Source organism: Diospyros lotus, chromosome 10, assembly GCF_014633365.1.
Source record: "Diospyros lotus cultivar Yz01 chromosome 10, ASM1463336v1, whole genome shotgun sequence".
NCBI lineage: Eukaryota > Viridiplantae > Streptophyta > Magnoliopsida > Ericales > Ebenaceae > Diospyros > Diospyros lotus.
Window position 1 is genome coordinate 35,083,129 of NC_068347.1, and position 14,318 is coordinate 35,097,446.

Consider the following 14,318-nt stretch of genomic DNA (forward strand, 5'->3'; position numbering starts at 1 on the left):
GCGTAAGCTTACATACATTATAGCTTTGGCTCGAACTTGAGCCAAAGTTTAAGAATCAAGTTAAGCTTGAGTTTTAAGAATGAGATAAAGATGAGAGATAAAAAGATAATATTTTGGAGTTGTAAAAAATTTAATCACAATTATCTAACATTAGGGATTAATTTGTTTTGAAATTGAAACCTAAACCTAAAGGAAGTCAGTGTAATTTTTCAGAAATAGGGGGGAAGTCACATTAATTTCACCTAACTAAAGGGTACGGGGAGTATTTTTTTCTAAATTAATTTTCCCTTCCAAATTCTCAAACCGCGAGTGTAGAATGGGCAGAATTTTCCAATTGGGGTTGCAGGGCGGAACACCATGACAGTGGCAGCAGGAATTGGGTACGCTTTGCTAGCCCTAGGCCCCTCGCTATCGCTCTTCATTGCTGTCATCTCCAAGAAGCCCTTCTTGATCCTTACCGTCCTCTCAAGGTGCTTCTATAATCCCAACATTTCACTCAATTCCTCTCAGTTTCTCCATCTGTTGCGATTTTTCTCTAATGTGTGTAAATTTCACTGTTAAGACCCCTTTTGATGATTTTTTTTCTTGAATCGATGCGTGTAGCACACTGGTATGGCTCATGAGTCTGATAGCGATATCCGCAGTGTGGAGAGCTTTTCTTCCACTGAAAACCACAGCTTGGTGGCCGTATGGGATTCTTATACTCTCTTCTGTTGTCTTTCAAGAAGGGCTTCGCATCCTCTTCTGGAGAGTTTACAAGTATGCTTTTGTTATTTTGTGCTGTCGGGGGGAAGCAAAATCAGTATTAATTAAAGAAGGGAAATTGCTAGATGTGAGATAAAACGGAAAAGTAAAGAATAAATTAAAAAAAAACCATGGTGGTTTAGAGATAAGGTCATTTTCATAGCAATGGCTGTCTTTTGGATTAGCTTTTAGGATAATTGTTCAGATTTTCGTGAGATTTTTTATTCACTTCTGTTTTTCTTTTCTTGGATTTTGTCTAGGAGGTTAGAAGATGTTTTGGATGCTTTTGCTGACAGAGTCTCAAAACCACGGCTTTTTTTGACTGATAAGATGCAAATTGCTCTTGGTAAGCTCTGAAGAGTTTTTTCCTTCCTTCTAGTTCACCAGAGTAGTTGCTATGATCCAACTACACTTTTGCACAATATGTTAGTCGCATGTTAGTGCAATGATCATGGTTAATAGTTGTCTGTTTCTTTCTTTTGCATGTTAGAACACTTTCCAACTTGAAACTTTTTACGTTTCACATTCCCTATTTCTCATGTTCATGATAGGTCCCGTTCTAAGTTAGCACTTGGGATGTAGTTTGATATGGACATAATTTGTCACACTCACACATATTCATAAAGAGGGGCTTATGTCTCTGTACAAACTTAAATGTACACTTTTGTATGTGCATGTGTAGATGGTAAGAATAACTAAGACAATATTATTAGTTGAGAAGGTCCATAGCATAAGATGCCTTTGGTGGAGAATATTTGGATGCAAGATAGCTCAGTGATTTCTCTTATATCTTCTGTTCTTTCAAGTTTGGCTTTTTTATAATGAGTCACACTAATTCAGAGAGAGCACCCTACTTTTACCTCAACAAGACTTTGGAAATCAATTTTATTTTCTGAAATGTTCTTTGGCAATTGCATGTCTTATTTTACAGATTTGCACAAACATTGTTCAGAAATTGTTATGGTTTTTCTTCTGCCGACATCTATCTTTTATGTACTTTTGCATAATCCTGGCCTAGATCTATCATCTTTTCCTCTAATCAGTTGATTAAATATGACCACACAATTAAGAGTCCTATGAGTTGAAATTTTAGGATTATTTAGGATGCTTGGCACAGATCAATCCTCATCCTGAACATATTCAAAAGATCCCTACTTCCATTTGATGCTCTATGCATATGACACTGGTGGATCACTTGGGAACTCATTTGGAACATTAAGTTCTTTTATTGTTCTTGTATTTCTGATATGTCATTTGGAACATTAAGTTCTTTTATTGTTCTTGTATTTCTGATATGTACAACTTTTAATAAGTTTCACTTCTTTTGTTATCGAAGATAACCTCAAGTAATATACTGTTTTCGTTGCTCTATGTCTTCCATGGCTAATTTGATGCAATTTAAATCAAATGCATGCAGCTGGTGGTTTGGGTCATGGTGTGGCCCATGCTGTCTTTTTCTGTCTCAGCCTGTTAACACCTGCATTTGGTCCAGCAACATATTATGTTGAGAAATGCTCACAGATACCATTTTTTCTTGTTTCTGGTGAGCAAACATTTATTTCTTCTATGTTATCGTTTTCTTTTCCTTTAAGAGTGGGTCATTTGAATTGAAATATTAATTTCTTCTTTCTCTTTCTCTCTAGTTATTTATTTTTTTTATTTTAGTTTTTTGATGGTTTGCTTTGGCAATGTAAACAATTTATGTTTGAGCTAGCATTTTTTATGATTAAGAATTTGTGAACAGGTATCATCTAGTATAGTGCCTTCCATGTTGATTCAGGAGGATATTCTTTGATTTTTTAATGTTTATATTTGCTTAATTGTTAGCTTTAAGGTAAGTATTTATATTATTTGCTTTAATAAGTGGTGATATGACTAGCATGCAACTTTTTTTTTCTCTAAAGATAGATGGATGGCTGAAATTAGAAGGCTTCCATTGTTTCAGCGACTGTGATTTATAAATACTGCAACTCTAGTATAAATAGTCTTTTAAGACACTTTGTAGGCAACCTTATTATTCTAACTCAACATTTGAGGTTTTGTTAAACCCTAATTTCATAGTATTCTTCCAGCTTTGATCTTACACTGTTTATAGCCCTAAATCATTTTTTTTGTCTATTATTTGTCTCTAACTATGTCAAAGTAGTAATAAAGTGAAAGGATCATGTAGTTGTGCTAGCTTTTTTGCTTTGGAGCTATGGTTGGACACAGTAGAGTATGTGGAAGTGGCAATAAACCCAGGAAGAAGAAATGATTGAGATGCGATGCATGATTGAAGATTTTTTATGGGCTGTGCAAGCTTTGCAGCAGCAGAAACATGTGGGAACCCATATGGAGAATCCAGAAGGTGAGCCCCTTTTGACATGCTGGAAGGTGGTCTTGAGGGTGAACTTGAAGATGGAGAAGATGAAAACCCATTTCATGTTGATGGACCCATTACTCATGTGGGAAAAGGTGGGCTGGAAGGGACATTATTGCATGTCCTTGATTTAAATGGTAGTGGAATTTAGATGATGTTGCTGATTTTCACAGAAATATGCATTCAAAATACAAAGATTGGGAAGCTAGCTCGGAGAATTATTTTGAGTGGAAACCAATTCGGAAAATAGGAAGGTGTTGTTTATAAACCTTAAATTGAAGGGCACTGCACTTCAATGGTAGAAGAAAGCTGAAGGGAAACATGCACGATGAGACAAGCAGGGAGATAAAATTAGGATTGGGAACAAAAATTTTCTCCCTTTTTGTTATTATAAGTAGATTTCAAACAAATTCCTAAGATGATAATTGAGATATCTATTGAAGATGAATTGATGAGCATTTATAGTAAATAGCAATGAGTTCTCTAGTTGGGAAGCCACATTGCAGGTAATGACGGAGGTGAAAAAGGTGAAATCAATTTTACAGTAGATAGTAAATAAAGATGTCATATGATGGCTAAATTGGGAACATGATCCTGGATAGAGTAAACTGGTGAAATAGCTCATGTAGCCAACCCCAAGTACTTGAAAAAGGTTTAGTGAAGTTGACTTTATTATTTGGGATTAAGGGTATCCTTTGGAGGTAATTGTTCTTTGTCTGGTGTATCCTATCAAAATTCGTTGTGGGGTCCCACTATGGGAAGCAATTGAGGGAAGATTTTAAGCAATAAGGGATGAGCTAAATTATGAAGATACATGAGTTCTCAGTGCTTTGCAATGAGCATGGTCAAAGTGAAGTAGTAATAAGAATTCTTGCTGCATAGCTTGATAAAAGTGGACCTCACCCCTTTATGATGCTTCTGGTTCTTTGTTTTATTTTATTTCGCTTTAGATGAGTCAATAGTCCTACTTCATAGGCAAACAATATTTCTTGGCTTATGGCTTGCTAACTGTTTTGCAAATTGCAGCGGTTATTGCCCTTGGCTTTGTTACCATTCACACTTTCACAATGGTCATTGCGTTCAATGGATATGCAGAGAAGAATATAGTGGACCAATTGTTTGCTCCCATAGTTCACTTGGTTGCAGGAATGCTGGTAATTATCTCTACTTTTTGTGTTGAACATTATATTTATTTCTGTTGCATATAAATTCTAATTACATTACCTTTTCTCAATATGCATGAATGACCTTCAATGGTGTGACCGGTTTTTCTCTCATCCCCTTACTTCCTTTTGGATACCTTGATATTAAAGTCATATATGATTAAGCAAAATTAATCTATCTTAACTATTTGGTAGATTAACCTTGCAACCTTCAGTGGTGTGACCGGTTCCTCTCTCATTCTCTTACTTCCGTTTTAATACCTTGATATTAAAGTCATATATGTTTTAACAAAATTAATCTATCTTAACTATTTGGTAGATTAACCTTGCAACCTTCAGTGGTGTGACCGGTTCCTCTCTCATTCTCTTACTTCCGTTTTAATACCTTGATATTAAAGTCATATATGTTTTAACAAAATTAATCTATCTTAACTATTTGGTAGATTAACCTTGCAACCTTCAGTGGTGTGACTGGTTCCTCTCTCATTCTCTTACTTCCATTTGAATACCTTGATATTAAAGTCATATATGTTTTAACAAAATTAATCTATCTTAACTATTTGGTAGATTAACCTTGCAACCTTCAGTGGTGTGACTGGTTCCTCTCTCATTCTCTTACTTCCGTTTGAATACCTTGATATTAAAGTCATATATAAACAACAACAACAACATATCCAGCCTTTATCCCACTTATTAAAGTCATATATGTTTTAACAAAATTAATCCATCTTAACTATTTGGTAGATTAACCTTGTAACTGATTATCAAGGAATATACGCATTGATGTTTGATGGTTTCATGCTTAAATATTCTGTTTGCTTTTTATGGTTTAGAAATTTTTAACCGCTCAATTGAATACGAACTGTCTTAGATGAATCAGTTTGGACTTTTAACATAATTTTGCAGTAAGGTCAAAAGTAACCCCCTTTGTGAAATGGTGGCCGCACACACTTTGATTAAATGGAAGTTCTCTAGGACCATTATATGTCATGTTTCAAGTGTTATTCTCTCTTGTGACGATGAGGGGTTCATTGTTGTTCTGTTCATTTTGGTTGACATAATTGATTACTGTCCTCAAAACTTGCGAGATGCTGATAGCTGATACACACATTATTTCTCATTGTATCTCTACATCAATTTCTCCTGGTCTAATTGAAAAGATGTCTCCTTCATGATTTGATTGAGCTGATAGGTTTACTTGGCTGTGAAAGTGGAACATTTAATGCTTTATAGGCTACTATCTGGGTGTTTAGAGTGGGGGAGTTCATACAGTTAAAACCTGACTAGCTGAATGAGCAAATTATTTTTTTTATCTAAGAAAAAGAAGAAAAGAGCTTGTGATAAACCATACAGTGCAAAATTGTTATTTGGAAATCTTGTTCTAGTGGATGAGGTCCATCCCTTATGATTTCCTTCTATTCACTTACCTTCTTTTTCCTCAGACTCTCATAAACCTCGCATCTGGGGGTTGCATTGTTGGAATTCCTCTCCTCTATTTCATGGCTGCTTTGACCTTGATGCACTGTGGAAAGATGGTTCAGCGGAGATTGACACAGAACCAAAGCAGGCAGTGAAAAAATCAAATGCTGGTAAATCTAGTTTTGTTAATGTACGTGCTTCATGTGTAAAAACTTCAAGTCAACCAGATGCTCTCTTTGCATGTATCAAAACTGTTTACCTCTTCTTTACAGTTGTACCAGAAAAAAAGAAATATAAAATCTTCAGCTGTGCCTAAGATCGCGTTGTTGTCATTGACACTGGTTCTGTTTTCATCTACTACTTTTGCAAAGGTGGTAAAATTCCAGGCTTATCATTACCAAATCCCATGTGCATGGTAGCTGTGGTTTAGCTATAAATTCCTTTATTCCTAGTGCATTATCCTTGCTAGATGGTGGTTCCCTGGTTTTCCAATAATTCAAACACATCATCCTGCAAGCTTACTTGGAAGATCTATAACATGTGAAGCTAAATGCAATTGTTAGTGAAAAGAAATCATTAGTGGGAGAACTATATGCAATTGCAATAGTTGGACAGTAGGAGTGCCTAAAACATCCACAATGCTTGTTCATGCATATAGATTTTTGCATAATTGGTTGTTTTATGTTTGTGTCGTCATATTTCTTTTAACAAACCATTTATTCTTCCTATTTCTAATCTCCTCCTTGTTGAATGTTTTCCTTTCATTTCTTTCCAAATTAGGAGTTAGAGTAGGCTTTAAATGTGAAACAATCAAGTATAAGATTAAGGAGTGCTTGAATATCACTTCTCAGTTAATTTCTTCAAACGGCAGGATCAGTTTTCTTTCAGGACTGTCATGTCTGCAGAAAATGCATGCTTGTTCAGAACTTTTTTCCCTATGGGATTCAGGGATTCAGGTGCCACTGCCACTAATCAATGCACTGGTCGTGTTAAATTGCAATTACTCTGTTGAAGCCCGTAGACCATATTTGAGTAATATACCCACAATATTCAGATGTAACAGCTTGGTTACAACTTACAACCACCAAGTTGTGTATGATACTCTTGAGATATCAGGCATTGGAGATGGAGCAACTCTTAACAAGAAAAAGAAAGAAGAAAAGGGACCTTTTCTCTCAAGCCAGGTATGAGTTCATGATGTTTCAAACGCCATTTTTATCAAATCTCAAGGAGGTTCAGGTTTTTGCCCTCAAGATTTAGAAGCCTTTTATATCATAAGAGCCTCTTGTGCCCCAAGCAACTTATTTGTGTGTGTCCAATGGGCTGTATAAAGAGAGAAAAAGTTGGGCTTAAAAGGCCATATTCATGCTTGCAGAGATGTTATAGTGACCTACTTTGCACCCAAATTTTTGTTTGCCCAGAGTTTGTGAACTATTATGCGTACTTGGTGAGTTTATTCATTACTTGCAGAGGCTTGTATTCCAAAACCAGCATTTCAAATTGAATAAAAACAAAATATATTCAGAAGATATTGTAAATCTCAATGCATTTCTAAGTTCCGTAATCGTTTGATTTACAGATGAGAGTAAACTGGACGAACCACTAAGGCTGCAGCTTCACTTGCCAATTCAAACTTCTATTATTACTAATCAAAAAAAAAAAAAAAAAAAGAAACAAATTAATGAAATGCTTGTAATGCCAATTTTACATATAGGGCTTATGTTGTGTTAAAAGCAAAACCTAAATTGTTGTAGAAGTTTCTGGTTGTTTCCACAAGTTTTAATACATATTTCATCTGAGAACGAACTTCCATATCTCTCTATCAGACATCTCTTTGACTAAATGGGTTCCCAAAATGCTTTCTTCATCCACCAAATTTCGCAAATGCCTTGTTGCACTGTTGATACCAACATAATTCTTCTTTGTGGCCAGAAACAATACTCCGTATGGAGGCCTCAAGCACTGGTGATGAAACAAAGGAGAAAACAATCAACAAGATGAACAAGTATGAGAAAAAAAAACAAACTAAATACATGTAGTAGCAGCAGCAGCTGCAGCGCCCAGTCGATCAAAATGAGGTAGAAAGGGCAAGAACCGTGTCACAAACGCTAGCCACCTTTGGGTTTGCATACCAATAATTGGCAAATACCTACTTATTGAAAAATAAAGACAAAAAAGTGATTGGCCAAGATCTCGCAAATTTATGACTTGAAGAACTTTCAGTTCCTCAAAATCATCTAACCTGACCTACTAACCATGTGAATCAACAGGGCTAGCAGAAGTCAACAATGTTTAACTGTTCGCTACATGTTGCCACAGTTTGTTCATGGTACCAAGAAGTTGGTAATCAAAACATTAAAAGACAACTTGATGGAGTCATCCTTCCAGATCATTCAATGACAGAGGAAAGGACAGAACACGGAAATCAAAGTGACTAACCTTCTTTATGAGAGCATATAGCTTCTTCAAGGAGGTCAATGAATATGGAATCTCTGTCATCAATATAACATCATAACCCCCTTCTCCCTGGTCTGTCTCATTAGCCCTTTCCCAAATCCTGCTTCCAGAGAGCTTCCTTGATCGTCTTGAGGAAGATTCTTGTCCTGCTATGCTGCCATCTTGGCTACTACAACCATCCATAAAATCTTCCTCGGAGAAGCTTAGGTTCGTTGTTGTTGGCACCTCAAACCCTTCGCCCCTTACAATGGATAAGACTGAGGGGAGTTCTTCCCATTCTCCAGCATAGAAATGGACATCTGGAGCTATAGGTTGTCTTGACGGAGTCAGAGGGCTCTCCTGATGTCGGCTTTGCCTGTCACGAGCCTGCTCAAGATTGGCTAGGACGTTAGGGATGGTTATGCATCTTATAGTTTCCGCACTGAGGTCTTGAAAGTGTACTGCTGCAGCTCCCTGCAAGAAGATTTTAACAGACGATTTCAAAATCGTTCATGTCATACAGATAGGAATTCAATTAACGGTAACTGTCTTCCTTCCTGGTCTTCTAGTCTTTAACACATGACAGACCTAAGTCTAGGACAAAAGCCCTTCCCCTGCCCCGATTTTTTTGAGCTCTCTCTATTATGGCCCTATGGAATTATTCTGTGTCTAAGGAGCGAGAAACAATTTATGTTCTGCATACTAGGAAAGAAGTACTAGTCAGAAGTTGGGAACCAACAATAAAAAGTTTTCGTACCATTCCTGTAAAAAATTACTGTTGCAGTAACAGCAGGTTCTTGTGCAGTGCGCCGCAAAAGCAAAAAAAGGCAACACAAAGAAAAAGAAAACATAGCATCTACCTATAGGCTGTATCTTCATTAACAAGCACAGAAAGTAGCTGGGGGCAATCAATAAAGTAACCTTCCCTTAATAAGGTTATCACCTACTCTTATCCATACAAGGCAAATAACAGAAATCAATATATTCTCAAATTTGCTGACTCAAGCATTTGAAAGGACCCAAAACTTTTATTGTTGCTTTTCCATCAAAGTTGGAAACCAACAATAGCAGTTGTCCATGTCAATTAGCTCCTCGAGAAAATGGTAACGACTATTGTTAAAATTTGAAGGGGAAAAAGAATAAGACAGATCGTTAAATGCTTGACAACACCAATTGCTAGCAAAACCCCTAGGACCACCTATCATTGATAATTCTTAAATTTGGCCAAGTATAAGAGAGTTAGCTACAATCAGGACACAACAAAATTCAGACCCAAATGCCAGTGACAAAACCGAACTATGGATCATTCATTTCAAACTAGAATCAGTTAGATATAGAACTACATCAAAAGTTGAGCGGAGCAGCAGTTAGGAAAAACATGATTAATATACCTTCAGGCAAGCAAAGATCCCTGGAAGTCCATAGCTGCAACTAAGCTGAAAGATTAACAAAATGAACACTATTAATATTTCATTTTGCACCATAAATAAGGAGTATATGAAAAGTGTAATGATATACAAATAGAATTTTATACAAAATGACATGGGTCATTAAGAACAGTACATTCAGAAGGAAAACACCTATCGAATAGGCTTATAATTGTAAAAATGCCACTGTCGATCATTTTTTAGAATGTGCTGAAATTACCTCAAGTACCCTTTTCCCTCTAAAACTCAACTGTCCATCACGTATCTCATGTTTAAGGACATTAACAAGATCAATTGAGCTATCCCAAGATTTCAGCAACCCTGCAACAAGACCAGATCAAATTTGTAGAATTAGAATCAACTGAAGAAATAAGGAAAATTCCAATATATTGGTTTGCAAGAAGCATTCAAATCAAGAATGATATTTAGGCGTTGGACAACTGCAACAACTCCCCTTAAACAATATAATGGTGGGCAATGACATACCTTCAGGTTTAAAAGAGATTGATTCTGAACCGGTAAAGCCAATTATATCAGCAACACTAACTGTTCCCTGCAAGGGAATAAAAAGGAAGGATGTGACTAAATACTGTGTATATGATACAAAAATCGAATACATTCAAAGAGGAAAACTGATATTTATCACTTGTCAGGGATTCAGACAATGCAAGACCTATAACCTAGGTTCTGAGCAAGGAATTTTATATTCCTGTAATCAAGTCATTAATTTTTAATATAAACAGTAAAGTATATAAATATCAAGCCATGAAATAAAATTCAACAAGGAATCAGACATGTTTGCTGATTTTGAAGTGCATGTAACATTCTCTCCTCTATGACGCGTAGCAAAAAAAACCTATTGTATTGATCTAAAGCAATATGATAATGCAAACAAAAAAAATTCACATCAGAAGCCTTGTACAGAAGAAATCACTCCTAGATGGGCCGTCTAAATGAAATAACTGAATATTTATGAATGGAAATAAAAAACGCAATATGGCTGCAAAAGTACTACTATAATATTTCTCCTTTGTAAAAGAGAAAATGATTGCTCAATGGAGATAGCACAATAGCACCCTTTCTTCCCACCAAGACTCTCACCAAAAAAAACAAAAAGGTAATAATAATAGCAAAAATAAAACATACATATATACATACATATATATATAAAGAAGAATGTGAAGGAAAGGAGGGACGACGGAAAGAATTGGTGATAGCAAGTTTCTTTTACCCAATGTTTCCATGAGATATCTGAGACAGTGGGTTGGCCTTTTATCATCAGAGGGAGAGAGAGAGGGAGGAAATGATAAGGGAAAAAGAAAGATATTGTTTGTTGGAGAAAATGTTTTTGCCAAGCAGCAGAAATTTTTTTCATCTAAAGTGAGACACCATATGAATATAGGCTAACATTAAGACATGAGATGAGATATCCCTGATTGAATCTCTTGCTCGAGTGGATCAATGAAAAACTAGTTACTGCAGCTTAGTTAAGTCTTAACTTAAATTGCCAAACCACATCCCCAAGAATATTCACTTTTACAAGAAAGATTACATCCTACAGCAGCAGTTTGTTTTTTTGCTTTTTTGGACCTGTTGCTCTTTTGTTCTCATTAATAATATTCTCACCATTTATAAAAATAAAAATAAAAAATCATTGCTTAACTAGGACTTGGAATACCTTCAACATATTAAGTCCTTGCAAGTCTACATTATCACCAGCATACTTGTAAGTGTGAGCCATCTGCACAAAATGGAAAGAAAAAAAAGAAGAGAAAATTGGAGCTTGAACTTCAGGAGTCATTACATTAAATGAATTGAAAGCTTCAGACAACAATCTCAAGCCTTGAAATCCAAGATTTATTCTATTACATCCATGAGAATTCTGCCCTCAAAGCTGCGAAAAAGGCCAACACATATACCTTGGATGGGAGAATCTCCACAGCTGGAGAAGGGAGATGCACGTCTTTCTCATAAATGGTGGACGTGCTGTGAGTTCCTTTGTCATGGGGCACTAAGCCAGGCAAACACTGTGAAAGCAGCGATGGTGCACGCATTGTGGTCTAATATGTGGGATCCGGATCTCAGGGCAGGACTGTAAATGATAGTGCTATATATAAATAGTTGAGAAGCAGGAAAAATATCAATTGTTGAAATAGCACAACAGACAATAAGTTCTCAAGAAATGAAATCAGAAGAATATATAAGAACGGCCCAAAGGGAGACCATCATAGTCAATCAATTATTATAATTTATTGGTCTAGATGATGCTAAATAAAACAATAATAAATGGGAAGGGAAGCTAATAGAACCTGCACGCATGATGGGCTAACAGAAAAATCAAAAGGAAAACAAAGAAAAACTCTCAAAGACTAGAAGTCACATGGAAGTTCAATAATTGACATGAAGTCCAGGTAAAGAAATTACAGATACAGTTGCAAAGAATGAACAAAAGTTGGCACGCTTGAGAAATTAGTCCTCTATTGTGATCAGTGAAACTGATGAAATCTACAACAAAACCCTAAATTACCAAATCTACAACAAAATAGAATAAGTAAGAACAATTAACTGTATTCTTTCGTGTATATATTGGCAGTCCAATCCATAGTCACAGAACGTAGTATGTTCCAATTCGTGGTATGTATTGGGCTACACGGTGCGCTACTTAGCTAGGTATGCATTCGTGGGGGGTAGGATTAGTTGGTACGCCAGTTTGGTTCCGTGGTTCACTTTGAATAATGTATTGGTGCGCTTATTAAAATTCAAAGGAAAAATTTTGTTATATTCATAAGATATTGCAATGAAAATAAGGTTCAACTTAGCAAAAAGCAAGTCTGCAATAAAATAAAACCATAACAGTAGGACCAAAAACAGGAAAGGAAAAACTGAATGCTAACATAACAAATTTAAAGCTAACAGTCATCTCAAAAACTTGATGATAAGGTGAACTTCTTTCTTCTCCCAATGACTTCTGAGTTTAAACCTTTGAATATCGGCTATCAAGTCACTTTAAAGTTTTATATTTAGGATTGCCAAAAAGGTCGTGTTCCTCCCCGTTCGAATACACGTTTGTACCCCGATCGGATATGAGCGATCAAAAATGCAGTTGGGAAGGGGGGGGGGGAGGAGCACGAATTGTGTAACTACGGTCCAACCTATATAAAATAGAAGAAGAAAAAACCATTTATCTTAAAGAAAGAGCTAGAGGCAATATAGCATTCACAATTTGCTTGTTTAACTCGTACAATTCCTAAAGGCCACGTATGTATGGAACTAGGACTTTTCCATGGCAAGGAAAATAAAAAGAAAATGAAGAGACTATATACATTATTTTTACATTTACATAGCAACATCTATGATTCCTTTCTTCTCCTTCTACAAATCCTTGTGCCAAACATAGCAAAACAGTATTTTGGACAACTGATAAATACGCAAAATGCAAAGGAAAATATTTAATATATGTAGAAGCAAAGGAAATCACAAGAATAACCAAAGACGTGGTTCTAAATTTCAGACAGGAATACTCATTCAGCCATGAAACTAAACCAGCTTCACATAAGAAGACAAACTTGATCTCACTAAACTGAGAAAGCCCATCAGCACTACATTTAATACCTGAAAAATCATATATTGTTTGAATACACCTTGCCCATTACTTTATAGGGCGCCCCCAGGTCGGGAGAGGCCCATAATTGTACGCAGCCTTCCCCTTGCTTTCTCGCAAAGAGGCTATTTCCACAACTCAAATCCATGACTTTCCAAGTAACAAAGGAGCAACTTTTTCCATTACCTTATCCCAGTATTTACACAACAACAACAAATGTAAAGATGTCAAATAATTTGTAACCCAAGACTAGAGAATATTTCTCTTCAACAAACAACCAAACAAACTTCCTCTCTCCCCATTCCTATAAAAGATAAAAAGGGAAAGAAACCAAGGGAAAGAAGAAAACAAAATCTGCAAGTGATAAATCAGAACTTGTGTATTTAAGATAGAGAAAACAGTTTTCTTTGCCACTTTAATGAATTTTCTTTGCTGCTATGGTTCCACAGAACTGAAAGAAACATAAAACAGACTGATAAACTTCAGATTCTCTCTCCTAAAAAGTCGGTCCTAGATGAAAAGAAAACCAACCACTAGGCCTGGGAATTACAAAAAGAAGAACAAATTGCAAAGATTAGAGAAAACAAGAGAAATCCACATCTTCAATTGCATCCAGGAACAGAACCAAGAGAAATAATTAAGCGAAGATACGTGCAGAGAAATCGAAACGTACCACAGCAGAAATGGAAGTGATTTGGCTTATCGAGAAGCGGAGAAGCCGGATGCATGAAGGGAAACGAGTCTCCGTTTATATTGACAAAACGTTCAAAGATCAAAGCTTGGAATTTCAGGGAAAGGAAAGGAGATCCAGCGAGACGGGGCAGGCAGCAAGTCAAAAGGGAACAGTGGAAGAGACCAGAGAGAAGCTTCGCTGTTGCAGACTTCGGATTCCGACTGTGAGGCTTGAATTCCGATTATGCCCTTTTTCTCTTCGATAAAATCAAAGCCAACCAGCTCTATTTTCGTCCCTTCCTCTCCGTCCTCTTTCTTTAATTTTTTTTTCATTTTTTAAATAAGAGATATTTTCTATAAAAAAATTAATATTTTTTTTTCCCGAAAAATAGGAGACCCATATGATACGATTGGCTGAAAAAATCACAAAGTCCAAATCGGTGTTTGATCGACGAAACAGACTTCCTTTCTTGTGTTATTACCACTTTGATCGACCA

At 36.2% G+C, this 14,318-nt stretch overlaps 2 protein-coding genes across 5 annotated transcripts; one reads left to right on the top strand and one right to left on the bottom strand.

The window, feature by feature from the left end:
- Positions 1-302: 302 nt before the first annotated feature.
- On the top strand, positions 303-7,363 carry LOC127811600 (gamma-secretase subunit APH1-like). Of its 3 annotated transcripts, none has more exons than XM_052351608.1 (7): positions 303-470; positions 604-759; positions 1,005-1,090; positions 2,162-2,287; positions 4,130-4,257; positions 5,709-5,855; positions 6,557-7,363. In XM_052351608.1, exons 1-6 carry the CDS (start codon positions 358-360, stop codon positions 5,838-5,840), a joined length of 741 nt encoding a protein of 246 aa, XP_052207568.1. In that variant the 5' UTR covers positions 303-357; the 3' UTR covers positions 5,841-5,855; positions 6,557-7,363. The 3 variants fall into 3 exon arrangements, with proteins under 3 accessions (XP_052207568.1, XP_052207569.1, XP_052207567.1); XM_052351609.1 differs by lacking the exon at positions 6,557-7,363 and adding an exon at positions 5,958-6,065; XM_052351607.1 differs by lacking the exon at positions 6,557-7,363 and having other exon boundaries at positions 5,709-6,065.
- LOC127811599 (uncharacterized) lies at positions 7,193-14,035 on the bottom strand. 2 transcript variants are annotated; one of them, XM_052351606.1, is made up of 8 exons: positions 13,823-14,035; positions 11,468-11,655; positions 11,227-11,289; positions 10,035-10,101; positions 9,769-9,869; positions 9,513-9,557; positions 8,125-8,595; positions 7,193-7,647 (listed from the first exon to the last, which is right to left on the bottom strand). In XM_052351606.1, the coding sequence occupies exons 2-8, from the start codon at positions 11,600-11,602 to the stop codon at positions 7,477-7,479; spliced, it is 1,053 nt and encodes a 350-aa protein (XP_052207566.1). In that variant the 5' UTR covers positions 11,603-11,655; positions 13,823-14,035; the 3' UTR covers positions 7,193-7,476. The 2 variants fall into 2 exon arrangements, with proteins under 2 accessions (XP_052207566.1, XP_052207563.1); XM_052351603.1 differs by having other exon boundaries at positions 11,468-11,640; positions 13,823-14,034.
- Positions 14,036-14,318: the final 283 nt, after the last annotated feature.